We start from the raw sequence: 22,680 nt of genomic DNA on the forward strand, positions 1-22,680 counted from the left end.
TAAACAAGGGAATATTCAATATCTATCCATCTCCACTCCATCTGACTTCTGGGTCCCCACGTTGACTTTCCATAGGACTATACATTTCCACATCATCATCTGGTCCTTCAAACTCATGTCACATGAAACAAACTCATTAGTTAATTTTGACTTGATGTGTACAAAAAGGTAAAACACAAAAAGAAAACTAGAATTTATACTTAGGCCTAACGGTATTTATGGAGTGATACAGATATTGAATATTCCCACAATTAAAACCTTAATTGACTCAAACATGTAAACAAAATGAAATAAGAATGTTGACTCTGTGGCTTTATCCAATTTTCCGATTAAAAAAGTTAAGAAAGTTATGTAAATGCTATAATTCCTAATTTGCATATTAAAAATTACAATTTCAGAAAACTTGTAATACAAATCATTGTCTGTCAGTAATTAACTGGGGTCTGTCTGTCTGTGGCAGACAGACACAGTGGCACTGTTGAGCAGCCTAAATAAGGGCCATTCACACTGAGCACTATAACTACATTATATAACTGCAGCCAGCACCGCTCAGTTCACAACTTCACCTGGGTGTGATTTTTCTTATTGCTTGGCCCAGTCTTATCGGTTATATTTTTAATTGATTTACTATTCATATTTGATGATTGATTGATTGATTGATTTCATTTGTAATACTGTATATATACAGTAGCCACTTTCTGAAATATACAGAAACATACAAAGAATGCTTCATCAACAAAACCATGACACAACATAGTTTTTACTATATCTTTATTTTTCTACTAAGTTACTATAAGCTAATGTACATCCCAACTTCTAGTGTAGCAATGTCTCTGTTTGTATATTTACTCTTGCACCATCCCATAAACTTGCAATAACTGACTTTTTATTTGTATTTATTATAAATCCTATAGCTGATGACTTAATATATGTTTCCTAATAAGGGGTGATTTCACCCAACAACAATGCAGATCTCTACTCCTCTCCTTTACCACCAATATCACGACTTTTTGCTCGGAATTTATTGACTTGAGATTCGGCGATGTCGGCTCGTTCTTCAGCCTCCTCAAGCTCATGTTGCACCTTCCGGAATTTAGCCAAATGGGTGCTGGTTTGCTCCTCCTGTGTGTCACAGAATGCAGTGAGTTCAGGGGGAAAAAAATATGACTACTGAATGTCTATATCTATAACAAGCCAACAAGGCATATTACTCACCGCCTCATCACACTGTCGCTTAAATGCTTTCACTTTCAACTGAAGTTTGTTGACCAAGTCTTGGAGTCTTGCCACATTCTTCTTTTCTTCTTCATTCTTGAACAGTGAACACAGACTCATAACTCATAACTCATTCCCTTTCATTACTCACACTTCTGTCATATATTGTATATGCTCGGCATCAAGCAACCACCTTTCTGACATACCTGATAAGTGAGCTCTTTAATTTTCCTTTCATATTTTCGTACACCTTTCATGGCCTCCCCACTTCGTTTTTGTTCTGCCTCCATTTCACTTTCCATCTCACGGATCTGAAATGCACTCAGTTTAAAATGTGTTTTTATGTTAAATAAAAAACATTTCAGCAACTGTTTATTCTTTTTTTTCATTTTCACCAAATCTCTCTGTCATTGCGTCACATTTTTTCCCCATTATGAATTCCCATAGACGCATAGAGCACGGTTTGACTCATATGGATATGAAGCCTCAACACAAATATGACTATCGTAAACAATACAGAGCCACCTCCCTGACAATATTGCCTGGACAATTAGTTTATGGACCACAATTCTTATATGAGACGATTCTAAGATGACCCAATGTTATTCTCCATAGAGAAATGACTTCCGTGACCCAGGGGATGAACGAGGACCAAAGATATGCACCTGCCTCACAGGTGCCCATATTAAAGTATAAATGTGTTATTTTCTCCTAATGATTCATACCCTGGCTTCCATTTTCTGCAGTTCCTTCCTTCCCCCCTTCAGAGCGATTTGCTCTGCTTCGTCGAGCCGTTGCTGCAGGTCCTTCACGGTGGCCTCCAGGTTCTTCTTCATCCTCTCCACGTGAGCACTGGTGTCCTGCTCTTTCTTCAGCTCCTCGGCCATCATGGCAGCCTGCAGAGAGAAACAATGTTTAAAACATTTGGTTAGGGAGTATGTATGTGTAAGTGTTGGACCAACCAACACACATTGGCATCCTTTAGAGTAACTGTTATTCGGGAAAGATTAGTCTAAAAAGATCTGAATGAATACATTCGGAAGAACTTTTTTGTTGGTCGAGATTTACATCCATGATAGATTTTTTGGCCTTCTCATCTGCATTTCTTGCTTCTTGAATAGTGTCCTCCATCTCAGATTGTAGTTGGGCTATGTCAGAATCCATCTTCTTCTTAGCGCTGAGGAGGCTGGAATTCTGTTCAGTTGAGAGGGATAAGTAAATGTAACAATTAATTAAAGGTTCAAGTGACTGCTCTGAAAGCATGCAAAATCAATGCTTGTTCAAGGTTCAAGGTTCTTTATTATTTGTCTCCCGAGGAAGAAATTTGTCTTAGACAAAGGGCCTGCATGCAAGCGTAGCCCTTATGTCTATGTCGCCGCAGTGCAGCGCCAAATGTCATGTCATTTGCTCCTTACCTGAGAGTGCAACAGCTGAACTCTCTCACTGACATCCACCAATTCTTGTTCGGCCAGCTTGCGGCACCTCTCCGCCTGCTCCAGTGCAGACCTCATCTCATCAATCTCAGACAACAGCAGAGTATTGCGGCGCTCTACGATGGCCAGTTGTTCCTTTAGATCCTCCTGACTATGCAGGGCTTCATCGAAATGGACCTGCATATCCTGAGAAACAAAACAAAAAACCGTTAACGAATGTCAAGCCTGCAGACATACTTCATAATGGACTGGTAAATTATCCACTTCCCCACAAACCTTGTAGGATCCCTGGAGGATTCTGAGCTGCTTGGTTGCGTCGGCTGCCTGGCGGTTAGCATGTCCCAGCTGGATCTCCATCTCGTTCAGGTCACCCTCCATCTTTTTCTTGACACGAACGGCGTCGTTTCTACTGCGTGTCTCGGCCTCCAGGGTGCTCTGCAACGTGTCCACGGTTCTCTGGTGGTTCCGCTTGAGCTGATCGATTTCCTCGTCCCTTTCTGCGACCTTTCGGTCCACTTCATTCTTGATCTGGCTCAGCTCCAGTTGAAGGTGCAGCAGTTTGGCCTCCTCGTGTTCCAGGGAGGACTATAGAAAGACATGGTCAGTCCTTTAAATTAAAAAAATTGACCCATAATGGACCCACATGTCTCAGTTCTTATAGTGTTAAATTAAAGTGTAGTGCAGTGTTTGCTGTTTACATTGGCAAAAAATATATATACCTCCACTTCCTCAAGAGCTAACTGTGTGTCCCTCTTGTCCTGTTCAGCTTGTTTTGCAGATTTCTCCAGTTCATGGATGGCTTTAGCAGATAGCCCTACTTGATCGGTGATGTCTGTTATCTCCTCTGAAAATTAACCAAAGTTATTTTTAGATTAAACATAGTCAAATGTGCTTTGTGACACCAAACCAACTATTTGTTTCCAGAAAACCCACGTTGAAGATTCTTGTTCTCTCTTTTCATGGTCTCGAGGTGGTCCAGACACTCTTCATATGAATTCTTCAGCTTGAAGAGTTCAGTGCTCAGTGCCCTGGACTCTCTCTGAGAGACTTCCAGATCAGATTGACCCTCCTCATACTTTTGCTTCCATTCAGCAAGCACCTTATTGTGGGAATTGCCAACACATGTTATAAAATGTAGGAAAAAGTGTGACACTGTAGGAAATCAAGTTAGTGCTAGAGTGAAAATAAAAACAACCTTGTCAAAGTTCCTCTGTTTCTTGTCCAAGGTGGCGGTGGCTGCATTTGACCTCTCTAACTCAACCATGAGATCCTCCACTTCAGACTGCAGCCTCTGCTTGGTCTTTTCCAGTGACGCACATTTGGCGCTTCCTGCCTCGGTCATCTCCTCAGAGTCTTGCAGTCGCTGCACCAACTTCTTCCTTTTGAAATGACGGCAATTCATGATGGAATAGCATGTCCAATCCCCACAAAGACCACAGAGGTCAAAACGTACATACAAATAAGATTCACTGTGGGAGCAGCGAACAGTACGGGTGAATATTCTATTCCTTTCATTCTTACTTGGCCTCCTCCAGCTCCTCGGTGCGCTGAATGGCATCAGTCTCATACTTGGTTCTCCACTGAGCCACCTCAGCGTTGGCCTTGGACATGCAGCGCTGCAGCTCTGCTTTCGCCTCCTGTTCCTCCTCGTACTGTTCTCTTAAGAGCTCACAGTCATGACGCGCCGACTGCAAACCGTGAGCCAGGGCATTCTTTGCCTGAAATGATTCAACGTAGTAACAAAGTAGTAACAAAGTAGTAAAGTAAAAAGGTCTACTTTTTTCATATCTTGTCAAAGTATTTTGTATTTGTCACACCTTAATCTCCTCGTCCAAAAGTCTCTTCAACTCTTCAATTTGCTGACTGCTGGCCGACTTCACTCTGTTCATCTGGGAAAGAGTGATCTCCTTCTCCTCTAGTTGTCGTGAGAGTTCAGCTGTTGAGGAAGCAGAAGTGACACACTGAATCCAAAGCAAGTCGGTTTATTTGGCTTTCATCTTCTTAAATCAGGGACTCTAAACTTACCATTTTCTGCCTGTAGACGAGCATTGAGTGCAGTAAAATCACTCAAAGACTTCTGGGCCTCGTCTGACTTGGCCTTATATTCACTGCTTTGGTCTTCCAGGCTTCTGCACAGTTTCTCCAGGTTAGCCTAAAATATTTAATATGGATTGTAAGCCAGGTGATCTACTGTACTGGTATAACTGCCATTTGAAACATTTGGAAAATATGTAATTTGTGAGGAAGAAAGGACAATTAAAGCAGCACTATGTAACTACCATATTATGTCCCACAAAATTATAAAGTTACATGTTTAAGCAATAACAATCATCCTTCTATAAATATAGAGACTCAGGGTGGTCCCTGCTAGAGGCTTATTACTTTATAGGGGAGAGGATGCGTTTCATCCTGGCATTTGCCAATGCACCAAGGCAGAACTGCCTGTCAAAGCAAAGACTGGCCAATCACAGCTCGTCCTCACCAAACATGCTTGCAGAGACTCTTGGGTAATGAAGTCAAAGACGTTGGCTGCCATGTTATTTGTGTCCAAAGTGGCCACTGATACCCCAAACCGACATAGTGCTGCTTTAAGTATTGCCATGATACAAGGCATATTTTCTAGAGCTCCTGTACCTTGCCTTTCAGAACACTCTCTACATTAATGGCCATGTCGTCAACCTCCATCTTTAATTCACTTTTATCTTTATCAATTCTCTGCTTGACTCTTTGAAGGTTGTCGATTTGTTCACCCAGCTCTGCAACACTGTCTGCCTGTTTCTTGCGTAGAGCGGCAGTGATGGCCTCATTCTGCAGCGTGGCCTCTTCAAGGTCTCGCCGCAGCCTCTGGAACTCTGCTTCGCGCTTCTTGTTCATCTCGATCTGAGCAGCAGTCGCTCCTCCGGCCTCCTCCAACCTCTCGCTGATCTCCTCCAGTTCCCTGGAGACATCAGACCTCTGCTTCTCCACTCTGGCCCGAGCAGAACGCTCAGACTCAATTTCCTCCTCTAGCTCCTCAATGCGTGCCTACCACAAATTGTATTCTGTATTATTCATCTATTTATTCTATTACATTAGATATTATGAAGAATGTATAATGTGTACAAAATTGCATAATACTGCAAGTACTGTTGATCTAGGAGGCATACAATGAAATCAAATTATACCTGAAGTTCTTTCATTTTCTTTTGGAGTTGAATGCTCAGTGCTTGCTCATCCTCAATCTTACTTTGCAGGTTGCAGAGCTCAAAGTCCTTTCTGAAAGGATATTTTAAGTAATAAGTATTTTAGAAGTGAAATGCAATGATATATTGATATAAAGATTACCTGTATCGCCACTGTCTACATTTGTAACTGTATGACTTCAGTCAGTGGTGTTGATTTAGAATTTAAAGATTTACTTTTTCAATCTCTCTTCCATTTGGACCCTTTCATTTTCCAGGTCCATGATGGTTTCCTGGGACATCTTGAGATCCCCCTCAAGTTTTCTTTTGGATCTCTCTAAGTCTGCACGTATCTTCTTCTCATGTTCCAGGGACCCTTCAAGCTGTACGAAGATGTTCATATAAGCCAGTAATTGCATACATTATTTACAATGTATGGATATATCTGAACACAAGAGATTTGAGGACTTGGTACATTTTGAGTTGTGATACTTACATCATCAACCTGTTGCTCTAGCTTTATTTTAGTCTTGGTTAGAGTATTGGCTTTATCTTCTTCAGCCTGAAGGTCATCCAAGGTCTGCTGATGAACCTCTTGCAAAGCTTTTGTCTCCTTTGATGACTTCATCAGGCTCTCCTCAAGAGTCATTAACTCCTCTACCAAGTTCTTTACCTATACAAAAAATATATACATATATCAAACGAGATAATTATGATTTGTTTTTCCATTCTGTGCCCAAACATACATGGGGGGTGGTTTTGTGGAAATTCGATTTTTAACTGAACCATAATTCGTAATTCAAGATTTTGCATACGACCCCTTTGTGCTAATCAGACCTTAGGGAAAGCTATGCTGTTTCAGTTAGATTTCACCAGTCTTAGTAATATAGATTTGCCTCTTGGTACATAGAATAGTATACCTTTACCTCCATATTACCTTATTTTCTGTGGCATATTTCTCCTTCTCCACCTTGGCAATGGTAAGCTCCAGGTCGTCTATATCCTTTTTGAGCTCTGAACACTCATCCTCCAACTTTCTCTTCTTGGCAGTGATTTCGGCGTTGATCTCTTCCTCCTCCTCGATTCTCTCAGAGAACTCTTTTGCTTTGGCCTCAAGGTGTATCTTGCTCTTTATCAAGCCGTCACACCTCTCCTCAGCATCACAGAGGTTCTCTCGCTCCTTTTGAAGGATATATATTTATATATATATATATATATATACACACACAAATATTTGTGAAAATGTTGTACATTTAATATTATCTCATTGTAATTTTAATTATAATTATTAGTAATAATTGTAGTAGTAGTGGTGGTTGAGTAATTACATGCCCCTCTTTTCCTTTAACATATTATCTGATATACAATCAATATAAGCAGAACAATAACAAACTACCTACTGCTTGAATTTGAAGACAGAGGTCATTTTTCTCTTGAACAAGAGCCACCATCTTCTCCTCCAATTCCTTCCTCCTGGCTTCAGACTTTAGGAAGTCCTCTTTCATTCGTGAGAAGTCCTCTTTCATGTTCTGCATCTCTTTTTCAGCCTCTGCACATCGCAACAGCGGCTTTATCTTGAAGAAAAGCCGCATCCAAGGCCAGTTCTTCACATTCATGAATGAACGGATGTTGTATTGAATGATGAAAATAGATTCCCTATGTGAAATAACGACGGAATGTGAACTTCAATAAATATGTCATAATATATATATATATTTCAGAAATGTATTATTTGACAGTGGTATGGTGTGCAGACGAGTTTTCAGAGACCTTTTCTTTGACATCTCCTTGAACCTCTGCCTGGCGACATAACCCCTGGATACGGCCTGGATTCGAGTCATCAGAACTGCCAGGCGTTCATCTCTCATCTCCTCCAGAAGACCCAGCAGGCCAGCTTTGAAGAACACCTACAGATTGCAAAGACGCTGATCCTCAGCGGTTAATTGAAAAAGCGGCCCAGATTGAATGCTTCCATTTCATTCACAACTTGATACATAACACGAACATATGTCTCCAGTTTAGTAAAATGACCTTTGTGTATCCAAATTTATACTGGGCGTGATCCACGTCGATTGAGGAGAGCAGTTTCTCTGACGCCTTTTTGCTATCAATGAACTGCCCTTCGGGAATTGCACTGGCATTCAGAATCCTGTATCTGTCAGGGAGGATATTATTATGACAAAGATACCGGGACACACGCAATTAACCTCCTACCAGAACTGCCAGGGGTTTGCAAATAACAGAGTTGAAAACCACTAGTTAAGAAAGTACAGTAATGCGGTTTGAATTTGTGTTACATTCTACATTTGTCAAGAATTTGTGTCCGTTCTTTTTTTCTTTTGTTTACCTCTGCTTAAAATCCCCATAGAGAATCCTGCTGGGAAATCCTTTCCTGCATATCCTGATGCCCTCCAGCACACCGTTGCAGCGTAGCTGGTGTAAAACGAGCTGGTGATCCATGGACCCTATATGTGAACGGTCAAAGTTTTGGTCAGGTAAACCATTTACAATTTAGGCATCTAGCGGACTTAATCCAGAGCGATTTACAGTAAGCAAGGAAAACACAGGTAATGCATCAAATGCATAGAAATAGTCATCTAGGATCATAAGTAAACCAATAACCTATCAGTAGAATATCCAACGAAAATCTATAATCTGTACTTTAAAACTACAATATTATACACCGCTTAAACTTTACAATGTACTAGCAAAAGTATCAATGTCACATTTTTATTTTACCTGGTATTTTGGTCTCATTTGGAATGAGACATCTTACAAAGTGTGGATGTGTGGACCTGAGGTTAGACATTAGCTTGTTGAGGTTTTCCTGGAAGAGGTGAATGGACATGGTTAACAGCACTCAAACATAATATTAATATTCAGTATTCACCAATACTAATTATTTTCTTACCTATATCCAATCCTGAACTCACTTATTTCTTAACTGAATCCTATATCATTCTATTTTGGCTGAGGTTGTGAAAACCTGACATAACCGTTCCTATATTCCTATAGTTCTGTAAACTTTACACCAATTTTACATTTTACACCTGTGATCCAAAGCCTGTAAAATGTTCATTACCCTGAAAAGTGCGGAAACCGTCTGGAAAGAGGAACCCTTTTTCTTGGCACCTTTCTTGCTTGCATCTGATAATGCAAGAGAAAATAAGCTTTAACGGACAGATATGATTGTGCAGGGTCATTTATTATACCAAATATTAACTGAATATGATTTCTTTAAATGTATCTTCAGTGGTTCTCAACCTTTTCAGTTCATTCATTCATTCATTTTTGGTATTAGAAAGGTCTTAAAAGTCCTTAAATTGTCACTTTATTTTATTGTCACCCACAGGTTGAGAAGCACTGATCCGCAATAAGAACCAACAGAGAGTTGTTGTTGTTGTGTGAACCGACCGTCGGTAGCAGCGTAGGTGGCAAACAGCTGACCCAGCAGCTTCACGGCAGCTTTCTGGTAGAGCTGGACCACAGTGTCGTTCAGCGGGTCTTTGTTCTTCTCCAGCCAGCCGCTGATGTACAGTACAAGGACGTGCAGAGTGTTAACAGAGGGCAGGGGCGGAAATTCCGTAAAAAGGGCACTTTTGGACTAAAATGTACAGATCTACAAGCTCTCAACGGGTCGCAGCACGACGACACGTTGTGAGCTTCTAGATCCGCTATTTTTGCAGTCAGGGGCTGAAATTCTGTATAAGAGGGCACTTTTGGCTTGTAGATCTGCTATTGTCCGGCTGTGACCCCGCACTCGTTGGCTACTGGAGATGTGGCGATGACATGGATTTCTAAACAAATTCTTTCAATGCAAAATGCTGCGTTCAAGTTCAAGACATTTCTGAAAAAAGCTATTCTCGTCTCGGGTATGGCTTGGAAAGGAGAGGAGAGGGGAGGGCATTTGCATTTCTTTCACCATAGTAAATGCTGCATTCATGGTCTGGAGAGGGCAGTTGTTTTACAGACGGGTAAAAGGGCAGCCCCCCTTTTATGTCTATGTGTGCACGTGCCTGATGTTGTAGTCCACGGTGCCGGCGTAGTGCACCAGGGAGAAGTGAGCCTCCGCCCGGCATTTGGAGGGCTTGGGCTTCTGGAAGTTGCTGTTCTTGCCGAGGTGCTGGTCGTACAGTTTGTTCTTGAAGGAGCCGTCGGTCGCCTTGGGGAACATGCACTCCTCCTCGAGGATGGAGAAGATGCCCATTGGCTGTACACAAGTAGAAATAATTCTTGTGATTTCTCGATTTTGACTTTTTTTAAAGTAAAAAACAACACACTGTGAGCTTGTTGAGCTACAGTAGCCTATACAGTATATCATACAATATTGTATGTAGGCCAGGGCTCACATGTAAGTGGTTAAGAGGTGATGTACCTTCTCAATAAGCTCAATGCAGGCAGCCAAGTCCATGCCAAAGTCAATGAACTCCCATTCGATCCCCTCTTTCTTGTATTCTTCTTGTTCCAACACAAACATATGGTGGTTGAAAAACTGTTGCAGTTTCTCATTGGTGAAGTTGATGCACAGCTGTTCCAGGCTGTTCATCTGAATTAGAGAGCATTATTTCATTCATTAGTTTATAACGGCAATAAATATTTGGAAATGTTTATTTATTATAAAGTTAGAAAAACAAGCTATACTCGCCTCAAAAATCTCAAACCCTGCAATATCCAGGACACCGATAAAATGCTGCCTTGGTAGTTTGGTATCCAGCTGCTTGTTGATCCGAGTCACCATCCACAGGAATAGTTTCTCATACACTGCCTTTGACAGTGCACCCATCGAATTGTTCACCTGCAAATGAGCCAAGAGATAGTTTTGGATGTTGATTTATTGTAGTGTTGCAGCAGGGTGACTGTGATGAGCTTGTAGTATACGTTTGGAGATCAAACGTACCTGCTGGACAGTCTGGCCCTTGGTCACATACTCATTGCCCACCTTCACTCTGGGGTAGCACAGGGCTTTCAGCAAATCGGAAGAGTTCAGACCCATGAGATAAGCCACTTTGTCTGCCACTGTTGGATATAGGACACAGTGAAACGTCATATCATACTAATCTATTTCAATGCCATTACGCCTGTTTTAACTCAGAAATATTAAAATACTTAACGTAAAATATGGACCATGGATATTAAAAAGGAAGAGATAGGAATAGGGAATGATCAATGAGCTAGGTAGAGTAGAGGCAGGTAGCCACCAAACAATTCAATTAGATGTGGTTTTGAATTCTTAACAGGGACCGGACCACTCACCCTCAGTGAATTCTCTAACGGGGACGACTCACCTTCAGTGAATTCTCTAACAGGGACCACTCACCCTCAGTGAATTCTCTAACGGGGACGACTCACCCTCAGCTCAGTGAATTCTCTAACAGGGACGACTCACCCTCAGTGAATTCTTAACAGGGACCACTCACCTTCAGTGAATTCTCTAACAGGGACCACTCACCTTCAGTGAATTCTCTAACAGGGACCACTCACCTTCAGTGAATTCTTAACAGGGACCACTCACCTTCAGTGAATTCTTAACAGGGACCACTCACCTTCAGTGAATTCTCTAACAGGGACCACTCACCTTCAGTGAATTCTCTAACAGGGACCACTCACCTTCAGTGAATTATCTAACAGGGACCACTCACCCTCAGTGAATTCTCTAACAGGGACCACTCACCTTCAGTGAATTCTCTAACAGGGGCCACTCACCCTCAGTGAATTCTCTAACAGGGACCACTCACCTTCAGTGAATTCTCTAACAGGGACCACTCACCCTTAGTGAATTCTTAACAGGGACCACTCACCTTCAGTGAATTCTCTAACAGGGACCACTCACCTTCAGTGAATTCTCTAACAGGGACCACTCACCCTCAGTGAATTCTCTAACAGGGACCACTCACCTTCAGTGAATTCTCTAACAGGGACCACTCACCCTCAGTGAATTCTCTAACAGGGACCACTCACCTTCAGTGAATTCTCTAACAGGGGCCACTCACCCTCAGTGAATTCTCTAATAGGGACCACTCACCCTTAGTGAATTCTTAACAGGGACCACTCACCCTCAGTGAATTCTAACAGGGACCACTCACCTTCAGTATATTCTCTAACAGGCACCACTCACCTTCAGTGAATTCTCTAACAGGGGCCACTCACCCTCAGTGAATTCTCTAACAGGGACCACTCACCTTCAGTGAATTCCCTACTAACAGGGACCACTCACCCTTAGTGAATTCTTAACAGGGACCACTCACTGAGGGTGAGTGGTCACCTTCAGTAAATTCTCTAACAGGGACCACTCACCCTTAGTGAATTCTAACAGGGACCACTCACCTTCAGTGAATTCTTAAGGCCTATTCATAGTCTGGATTTTCGGTGGTGAGGTGACCACCGCTCCGGTGGTGAGCTGACCACCGGAGCTGAAATAACGTTGAGCGGTGGTGTCATGGTGAGTAAAAACAGAGAAGGGCTGGAGCGGTGGCGGTGGTTTGGTCTTCACCGCGGCTCGTGACGTCATGTTGTAGTTCGGTGGTCACCTAACCACCGAAAATCCAGACTATGTATGAGCCTTTAACAGGGACCACTCACCCTCAGTGCCGTCAGGCTCCGCCTGCTCCTCTCTCTGTTTCTGTTTGAACTTCATGTTTCCGTTGTGCATCACTGCACCGGTCAACTTGTAGATGCCAAGCTTCTCCTCCGTGTTGAAACCAAGGATATCAATGGCACTCTACAGAATAAAAGATAGAGGTTGAACCATTGGATTAGTATTTATCTAAATCAGTGGTTCCCAAACCTTTTAGCCCAGGACCCAAAGAGACATTTGATGTCTCCCCGGGACCCAAACAAGTGAAAATAGCAGATCTACAAGCTCACAACGCATCGGAAACAGTGGTCTAAATAATTTTGCGTGATATTTGTGTTTAGGTGATATTACAAAACCCAAAAGATTCACATTAAATTACATTCAATACAAATTAACCTTAATGCTCTAGTCTAAATGACCGATGCATCAAAAGCCTTCAATGTCTCGTCATAAGCCTATCATTATCGAGTGTATTGAACTCACATCTGTGGCCATTAGTTCTTCTTCGTCATTGATGCTCAGCACAGTTATTTCTCCCTGGCTGATGAATGGGTAGTCATACGGATTAGTTGTTATCAGAAGCATCTCTGTAAAAGTTCAAATAAATAAATAAAAAATTACCGTTAAAAGATGATTATTATTTTTTTACTTAGGCCTACTATAATGTAGGCTACATACAGCTTACATGTTTCTTCTCTACATTTCCACATTGTTGAGATATAATTACCAATTAAATCAGGCTTCTTGTTTGACATGATCTGATAGAAGATGTGATAGCTTCTCTCGGCTGGGAGTTGAAAGGTCACCCTGGATTTTTCCAGAAGGTCTAAACATGGAAAGAAAAGAGGTGTATTTGCAACATTTGAAAAATCAAAAGCAGAAAAGGTCAAAATGTAACTTTACTTAAGCTAACTTACAAGTTTCAATATCAGCTGATGCCAGCTTTCCCTTTGTTCCAAAGTGGATGCGAATGAATTTACCCTGGGGATGTATTAGTATTATTATTAGATAGTAAGATTCTGCTAGTAGATCAAATGCCATAATAAAATGTAACATCATTATATCTCGTGTATTGTATGAACTTACAAAGCGAGAAGAGTTGTCATTCCTCACTGTCTTGGCATTCCCAAAAGCCTCCAGCAGAGGGTTGGCCTGGATGATTTGATCCTCCAGGGTGCCCTTTAGGAAGAGAAATTAACTAAAATGATTGAAACAATGTTTTCTCTTTTTACTCGGTCTGAGCTAATTATAAAAAATCTCGCTAATGTTTATTCCTGATAGTCTGGTCGTAGATAGTGTATCAGTCTTGAACCTGCATTTTTCCACTTGGTTGCTCCTTCTTGCTGGAGTCTCCAGTCGCAATTGTTGCAAAATACTGGATGACACGCTTTGTGTTCACAGTCTTCCCTGCACCAGATTCCCCACTGTTAAATAGAGACATCATATGACAGGTGACCATTGTTTGATTGTACATTTGCAATCTTTGCTGAGTAGCAATATTTGAAGTAGACTCGTAGAGGGAAAAAAGGAGGGGGCCTATACAGTAGACACCTATATAGACCATTGGTTCCCAAACAGTGGGTCGGGGCCCATATGTGGGTCGAGGACCCATTTGTATGGGTTGTGAGTAAATACTGCTTCATTTTTTGTTTCCAGATATTGTTTTTAATATTTTTTTTCCGTGCTTGTAGATTTGCTATTTTCACTAGTTTGGGTCTTGGGCAAACGTCTAATTTCTCTTTCAGGTCTTGAGCTAAAAGGTTTGGGAACCACTGGTATACAGTAGACACATTGCAGGCTCTGGTTAACTGATTATATAGGGTTTCAGTAAACTCTTTGTTAAACAGCAAATGAAACCGGATACATACGTGATCAGGATGGACTGGTTCTCACGATCTGTTGAAATTGTGTAATTGTACATATTTTATTTACTTTCATGCAGTTAAAAGGCATTAAACAATATTCACATGGCAGTCATTTTGCAATAGCATTGAATACTGAGGAGGGGTATGTGAGTATGGGTCACTTGGGTCATTCAGTAGGCCTACCTGTGAGCATATACTGGTAACCATTGTCAGAGATGGAGAAGATGTGGGGTGGGACCTCCTGACGCTTCTTGCCCCGATACCCAGCCACCACCTCTGGGTTGTAGACTGGGAGCCACTTGTACGGATTCACGGTCACACAGAACAGCCCAGAGTAGGTCTGCAAAGGTTTGACAAAAATGCAACGGCATAATAAAACAGGCTTGTATGCAGTGCTATATGAAGATAGGCTTCTGTGCGTATTATTACTATGCAAGCATAGGATGGTGAGTATTTTTTTTTAATAATTTGAATAATTTGTTGGATATCGTGACGTGACGTGACGTGGTGATGTGACATGACGTGAGGTGACGACGGGGCAACGCAACGTGACGTGCGCTGGTGCCTGGTGCTCACATAGATCATCCAAGCAGCATAGCGTTCCTTCAGGTTGAACAGCACAGCGGGCTCATGGAGATGGGTCAGCATGGCCATGTCCTCGATCTTGTCAAACTTCGGAGGGTTCATTGGGCGGATATCATCCTGGTTCACTGTAACAACCTGAAACATTATACAATAAGGTGATTGTATCATGAGATGATACTGAAAATATCATGAGCTGATAGTGGGAAAAAAGACAGCAAATGCTAAAATATGGAACTTATTAGACAAAAAAAACGATTTTGATATTGAAATGGGTGAACATTATCACTTCACTGATCTACAATCAACTGTGTTGTTGATGAATTGATCAATTGATCAATTGCCACACAGCATCTAAATGGGAGCTGATGGTCTGCAGAAAAACGATTAGTGTATACGCTCACCTTCCCATCCTCAGTCTCAACTGTAATGCTGGAGCCATCTAGGCTCCTAATTTTTCCTTTCACATACTCCTGTTTGGGATCAGCCACAAAGACGGCAGTTTTTGCATCAAATTGCTTGTTTTGTGCCGCAATCCTCTCCCTCTCTGACTTGCGGAGGTATGGGGCAGCCACCCCAAATAGTTCCATCTCAGCATCACTCATTTTCTATAGCTGTAGGAATGACACAATTTCATGACATACACATTTCGACTACTGGACTAATGATGATAATCATCATAATCGCTCTTAACAGAAAAGATAGAAGAGAAGCTGGAATAATGTTGTGATGCTTACCGTGAGTGCTGCTGCTCTGCAGAACAAGAAGTTTGATCACTGATGTTAATTTTGGTCTCACACTCAAGACTATGCCAAAGACATATCAGTCCAACAAGACTTGGACAGCTTTTATAAGGGATGGCTGGGCGCGCTTTATTCACTGTTGCTGGATAGCTTCCCCTATATTTGGACAGAGATCAATTCTGGCCTATACAGCACCTTGGGAAAGACAAGTATGTCCATTTTATGTGTCGAACCAGCTATGTATAGCTATATTGTGTCACTTTTAAACGGTTTCAATTGCGATCCTCAGGCCATGTCCATTAAAAAGCAATGACGGCTGTAGGGACGGCAGCTTAGACAGCTTTGGGTCCCGACATGGCAGGCCTCATTTTCTGGGATCAGGAAAGATTAGGTATGTTAGGGGCATTGATGAAATTCTGCCATTGGGTGTCTGGGGATCAGTTGATTAGAGATCACTGTTGGGGTGAGTGTGTGGACAGCAGCCTGGGGTTGACAGGCAACCGTTAACACATTCCATGCAGTAAAGACCTGTGTCCACTAAAATTGTCATGATCTCCCTCCTGGCATATTTGAACTTTTTTGGTTTATATTCGCCACCACTGTATTCGTTACACAAAAGTAATGTCAAAAATGTATACAAATTGACAAATGTCAAAAATGTATACAAATTGACAAATGTCAAAAGTGTATACAAATTGAAAGGTCTTATTTGTCTAGAGCTGAATATGTGGACATGCTATAGTCATACTGTCTTCAATATGTTAATTGTTAATCACCATCAACCATATAATTATATACTATATTTGTTGATTAAGAGAATCAATACACTGTAATATGAATATGAGCCTGAATACAGTGCAGGTTTACTGAAGTGTTAAATGCAAGTTCACTGAAGCGATTCCTATCGATGTTCAAAAATGACTGTTGACAGACTACATACAGTACACCATAAACATGCAGACTAAACAGACCATTTCAAATCACAGGGTTAACAATGAATCCAGAAAGCCCTCCAGACCCTGTCAAATCCTTTGAGCAGGTTTCTATTAATGCGTCTCAATTGGCCGTGTCAATATAGCACAAGTATGTGCTTCATGTGATCTATATGTCTCTAGTATGACGCCTATAGGCTCATCGGGAGCTCATGCATTAACTTGTTCTTCTCTCCTAGAATGAAATGCCTATTTTTAAACCATTTAACATGCTTTGCATACTTGGACAGTTGACCATTTTGATGTAACTAATGGGGGGGGGGGGGGGGACTCAGATAAAAGCTTGAGTTTGCAGTCACTGTAATGTAATGTAACTGCCTTGTTTGGCCATAACTCTGATTGTGGCAGTATTGTCTTTATTAGCAGATCTGTCGGGTGCATCGACAGGACAAGAATTGAGATAGTGTTTGGGTTTGAAAGTCACTATTTAGTCTGTTATTTACTCTACATTTCTCAACACGTGTAGGCAGATTATGAGACAATGGACACCTGGGTACGAATACGTAAAATCCACCGTATCACCCCCCGCTAACAGTGGCCTCAGTTGTATGTATACTATAGCATCACCCACCAGCAGTAGCCACGGTGGTGCATCATTAGCAGGGTTCCCAGCAGTGGTACTCCCCTTATTTGTGACATTCCACTACAATTGATCTTCGTGACCTCACCTGTGGCCTTTCTCCATTTAAAAAACTTGAACAGTGGCCTAAATCGGCCAGTTCGACCAATCTAATACGAATGTACATTTGTGGCCCATTGACATTTTCTTTCTTTCTTTCTTCAACTCATCTCTTGATATTTGCAAAAGGTAGTTTTATTTTTATATTTATGAAAGTAATCTCACCCAGCTAAGGTCTAACACATCACCAATATTTTGCTACTTTTGTGAAAAATGAATTAATAAGAGCAACTTCATGCAGAGGCTCGGGTTTAGGGGCCCCCTGATCTCTTAATTGGGCCCCTGTGTTTGAACCTGGTAGGAACGTTCGGTATTCCACCCCTGCATCTGGGATGTCTATACAAAGAGGACGGACTATGGAGTTGATCAGCTGTGAATGGGCAGCGGTGGCCGAACGGTTTGCGGCGCGGTCTTGATATCGGAAGGTCGCTAGTTCGTATCCCCGGACCGGCACGTTAAAATTACCACCGCTGAAGTGCCCTTGGACAAGGCATTGAACCCCTACCATGAAATGTTCTATGAGCAGGGCCTGGCTGTAAACAAGTTCTTGAGCTTAGTCCAGTTACCCTGGGTAAACATAGTACCTTTCCTTTCCTGTTGAATAGGTCAATAACAAAACAGCCAACCAGAGAGCATTACTTACTTACTAAATTCATTAATCCTTATTTACTAAAGATTGATAATCTAGCAGGCTGATTTTCATAAACCTATAGCATTGCATCACAGACGCCCTAATTAGTTTATTATACTTGAAGGTCTGGCAACAGCTGTGGTTAATGTTGGTTATGTTGGGATAAGCACGCTCCTATTGGCTAAACCAGTGCAGGATTTTAAAGTGACCCTCTAGCACGTCTTGACATATCAACAAGCTTGTGTGTGTGGAAGTTATATGTCAAGGACATTATGAGACCATTTGAGCGAATTTAAGGTCATCAGACAAGAAAGAAAGGTTGCGAGGTGAAAATCCCTCTCAGCTGGTGGTGTCTGGGAGGGGCAGATGCCTGCCCCTTGTGGAAAATAGATCTGTGGACGGGTGCATCTGCCTAGGATTAATGGGTCAAAAGACAGGCCTGCCTTCAGAGTAAAGCTACTGCAGAGGTACAGCATATGGCAGGCAGGGCATGAATACATGTGTAAAATAAGGGAGACAATCTCATTCTGATGTATTTGTTGCACTGGGTGGAACCAGTAGGTCATTTGTTAATTTTTAACAGGGGGGGGGGGTTCTCACAGGTGCTGTTGATGATGGGTGGGACTTGACGCTTTGGCAATGCACTTATTTTGTCATTTTTTAATCATTTCTTTACATTATTTCATAAATTGTATTTTTTGTATTGGTCTTTCAAAAATGACAAGGTAAGTCCTAAAAATAAATATTTTAGCTAAATATCATATCCATTCCAGTAGGTTTGCTAATCACAGAGCAATTTTGGAGTTTTGAGACCTTCGTATTTCTATATTTAGAGAGTGAGCATTGTATGAATGTTGTCTTGTAATATTATAAGAATTTCTTCTGTTGATTAAAAATAACCACCCCTGCTCTCTCTGCTAGGTAACAGAGAAGGATCTGCATGGCAGATTTGATCCAATTTAAAAGTAAAACTAAAACAAATGTAAAAAGAAATCCCAGAGGAGAGCTGTTAAAAAGAGTTATTGAAAACAGTTCCCCTTTGCAGATGGTTAACCGTAAAGGTTAACCATCAAGAATCTCCACAAAGCCTCCTAACTTGCGTTCAAAAACAGCCTTTGTTTGCTATGCAGGGTTGTTACATACTGTAAGTAGAGAAACCTTTAACAGGAGGAGCACTTGCATGTCATAATGCTTCCTCTTGTGTTGCAAGGTCTGCCTCATCCCCCCCTAAAACAAAACGCCTGTGGCCTCCGAGGCTACCCCTAATAACCCGCAACAAAATAACCCGAGAACAAAGATGCAAAATTTAAGATTCTCTGAGAAGATCATTGAGGGATACCCTCATTTTGCAATGATGCTGAGATTACAAATCATTTAAGGATTCTGGGGCAAACATTCATTAGAAATAGCAGATCTACAAGCTCACAACATGTCATGTCACATGATGTGAGCTTGTAGATTGGCTATTATCGGCAAACATTTAATGTGGAAAAAGGAAAAAGGAGTGTACAAAGTATAGAGCTCCTGGGTAGTAGGGTTTATTAAGAAGTTCCTGCTTGCAGTTCAAAAGGCTGTTGCCTCTATTATATTTATCAGTACATAGATACATGTCTAAAATATCAACGGCATGGAGATAGTTTGGCATATGTTGGTAGATTGAGACAACTGAATCTAAGGCTGATAGCAAATAATGATTATTCGTAGACATGACTTCTGTCTTTAAAGGATAACTTTAGATTTTTTCAACCAAGGTTCATGTTTTAGGTTGTTAGAGAAAGTGCAAACTGCACAGACTTTGCACAGATTTATGGTAAAACAGTAAAAGCACAACAATCCCATGATATTTGCATAATTCCTATAAAAATATTATTCCCCAAATCTTTCGAAGATCATCATTGCCTGGACTGATGTTGAATTTGAATTTTCACACGTAAAATTAAAATGTGGTTAATTAAGATGGATAATTGAAAATGCATGGTCAAGAAATTGACTCAAAGGTAAGTAATGATTGAACATATATTGAACCCGCTTATTTACTTGGCACATACATTGACCCTTTCTTTGGTTTCAGGAATATTTTCTTTGGTCTGAGTGCCACTCTGTGTCTGTTTATATGGTGTTGCTTTTACACCTGGGGCCCGTTCCACGAAACTTGGATTAGAGATTAAGCCGGGCTTTAACACATATCCTGGCTTAATATATCCTGGATCAGTGATTAACCGGTTTCATGAAAGCTTGTTGATCTTGCCAGATTAACTTAACCAGTTAACCTGGATATGTTGAGGCTTGATTCGGTTTCATGAAAGTGATGCTACATTAGTTACCATGGAAACTAATGCTTTGGACTTAGCCTGCTCCGGACCAGGCTAACAGCCAGGTTTAACCTAATCCTGATGTCTTTACTGTTCATTAAGCAGTCAAACTGATCACAAACCAATGATGTTTTCCAGATTTATTCAATTATTATGGGTTTATGTTGCCTTATTTGTATCGGTCTGCATTAAAGGACTAATTTAAGCACTATATAAAATCAAATAATCAAAATATATAGGCTGCACAACATCATGACAGCTTGTGAGCTTGTAGATCAGCTGCTTTTGGTGAATGTTCCCCATGAATAGGTTTGCTGTCGTGCAAGTGCAGTGCACGGTTAAGAAGAATTATTATATTCAATTATTATTATTATTCTTTGTAAAAGTGAAAACCACTAAATATCACCATTACTCATTGTTTTACAACATATTACCATTGTAATGTTTCACCCACTACTAGTCCTACAAACTTACACCTAGAAACCCCATTCAAACCTATTTAGGTTCATCCTACGGTGGACATGTGTGCCTGAAAAGGAATCTTTGAAATGTTTCATAGTTTTAGAAATATAGTGCTTTCAAATTTGAGACATTTATAGGCAGATAGTGGCACTTCAAAAAATCACTTTCACCTAGAAACTCCATTCACACTTTGTCAAATTCAGCTTACTGTGGAGACACATGCTGGAACTTTTTACTTTGAAATGTTTTGTAGTTTCTGAGTTATTTAACTTAAACGCCCAATGCATTCTCAATGGCAATAGCACAAACTTTGGCATGCTACATGAACCCATGACCCTCACCAGTCTGGCCCCTGTGTGGACAACAACCCCCTTCCCCAAAGGTAGCTCCCTCAGAGGAGGGAGTTATGGCCAAATATCACAATGCGACAATATCATTATGCTTACAATATTAAGAATTCTGTTTTAAGTTAATAGTAGTGGTAAAATGTAAACTATATTTTTGGGGTAGTTAATCATTCAGTCTATCCACTATTGAGAGTATGTTCTCTCTTTAATTACAGCAGCAGTATTTATTTTAGAAGCTTAAGTCCTTGTATCAGTAAGTCTTGAATAGATTAGTAAAGATAATGAGATATATAGAAGGGGGCTGTAATGCAACTATTAAGGATGCAAACTGCCTTAATACCCCATGAAGAAGAAGGATCAGTAAATCTGTGTTCTACAGAATGGGTCTAGAGACAAAAAGCCAGACTGTCTATTAAGCCAGGCTTGCTGATCCCGGCTCGCCAAATCCACCAATTCTGAGCCTCGCTTGGCTTTAGTGGAACGGAATAAACCAGGCTGTAAAGATCAGGATTTAAAAAGGCTGGCTTTGGCCTAAATCCTGGATTAGTTAATCCAAGTTTCGTGAAACAGGCCCCTGGTGGTGTCCCAGTGCAACCTAAAAGCAGGATAACAAAATATTTCTAATATCGGTTAGAGACCAAGCAGGAACGAGTTGATTATTATTGTGTTACCTGTTTTTGACAGTCCTTCTTTTTGGATATTCGGACTGCCTCAAGCTTAGTCTGTATTTCAGAGATATCCAAACTGTGGAGACGACAAACAAACAGTAGTATGTTGTTGTTGTTATACATGACAACATCAATGCCATATTCACACAACAGATGTTTTGCTGTTATGTATGTCACATCCAACCCTGAATATGACGGGAGAGTAAAATAACAGCCGTGTGAATATGGTCAATACTAATAGCACATACTTTTTATCCCAAAGGTTTCACCTTAGCCTGAGTCCTTTCTAGAGCTGTTACCTGAGCAGCTGCTCCTGTGCTTGGCATGTGTCCATAAGCTTCTCCAAATGCTGGAACAGGAGACAAAAATTAGCACTTTATACACAGACACCTTAGTGGTAATTATTTCTCCTCAAAAGTACAGTATGTATTGGTGACTTTGCATAGTCTTTTGCTCTATTATCGTATCTTGCAATGGGATAATTTCTGCTACATGTGCTTATGTGCCTTCTTTTGAACTTCAGTCCGGTGATGCGTTCAAATCTACCTCCGCTATCACCAAAACAAATGAATGTGCATTTATTATCCATAGTCATCACTGCTTATATTACAGGCAAGTCGTTGGCCTTATATTCTTTCCCCCTAAATCTGACACTGACAAACATTTTTTTTTGTGATGTTTTGCTAAATGTTCAGAAACTTTGAAGAGCAAAAGTGGACTGTTTAGTACCATATCTTTATTTAGACCTTCTGATAACTTGCGTTGCATTTCAGTTCTCTGATTCCCTAAGGAGAGATAGGAGAATCATACCTTCAGCTTTGTATTCCTTCGTTGACTCCACCACTAACAAAATAAATACATAAATAAACTAAATTAATATTTGATGGGCTAATTGGAAAGCAACAGTGTCATAAAAAATACGATGTATCGAGATAAGGAATTTGTGAGATGAAGTGGTTAAATACTCATAACTAGAAGGGTACATTTATTTAGCTGTGTGAGCAAAAACATCCACC

General features: G+C 40.9%; 1 protein-coding gene across 3 annotated transcripts; it reads right to left on the minus strand.

The window, feature by feature from the left end:
* Positions 1-975: 975 nt before the first annotated feature.
* On the minus strand, positions 976-15,435 carry LOC310869359 (myosin-1B-like; the record flags this gene model as incomplete). Of its 3 annotated transcripts, none has more annotated exons than XM_083780058.1 (39): positions 976-1,122; positions 1,216-1,311; positions 1,422-1,526; positions 1,941-2,111; positions 2,284-2,409; positions 2,631-2,834; positions 2,925-3,233; positions 3,368-3,492; positions 3,582-3,747; positions 3,844-4,027; positions 4,170-4,366; positions 4,466-4,584; positions 4,674-4,800; positions 5,283-5,672; positions 5,813-5,903; positions 6,047-6,192; positions 6,306-6,482; positions 6,747-6,989; positions 7,210-7,465; positions 7,580-7,716; positions 7,841-7,964; positions 8,157-8,274; positions 8,549-8,636; positions 8,892-8,956; positions 9,224-9,336; positions 9,826-10,019; positions 10,185-10,355; positions 10,455-10,604; positions 10,707-10,825; positions 12,389-12,527; positions 12,867-12,970; positions 13,111-13,209; positions 13,301-13,364; positions 13,470-13,562; positions 13,702-13,807; positions 14,252-14,279; positions 14,432-14,588; positions 14,825-14,968; positions 15,235-15,435. In XM_083780058.1, the coding sequence occupies 39 exons, from the start codon at positions 15,433-15,435 to the stop codon at positions 976-978; spliced, it is 5,793 nt and encodes a 1,930-aa protein (XP_083636184.1). The 3 variants fall into 3 exon arrangements, with proteins under 3 accessions (XP_083636184.1, XP_083636182.1, XP_083636183.1); XM_083780056.1 differs by having other exon boundaries at positions 13,696-13,807; XM_083780057.1 differs by having other exon boundaries at positions 8,892-8,949; positions 9,220-9,336; positions 13,696-13,807.
* Between the last annotated feature and the right edge of the window lie 7,245 nt (positions 15,436-22,680).

This window comes from Protomyctophum parallelum, assembly GCF_964188405.1.
Source record: "Protomyctophum parallelum genome assembly, chromosome: 13".
Taxonomy (NCBI): Eukaryota; Metazoa; Chordata; class Actinopteri; order Myctophiformes; family Myctophidae; genus Protomyctophum; species Protomyctophum parallelum.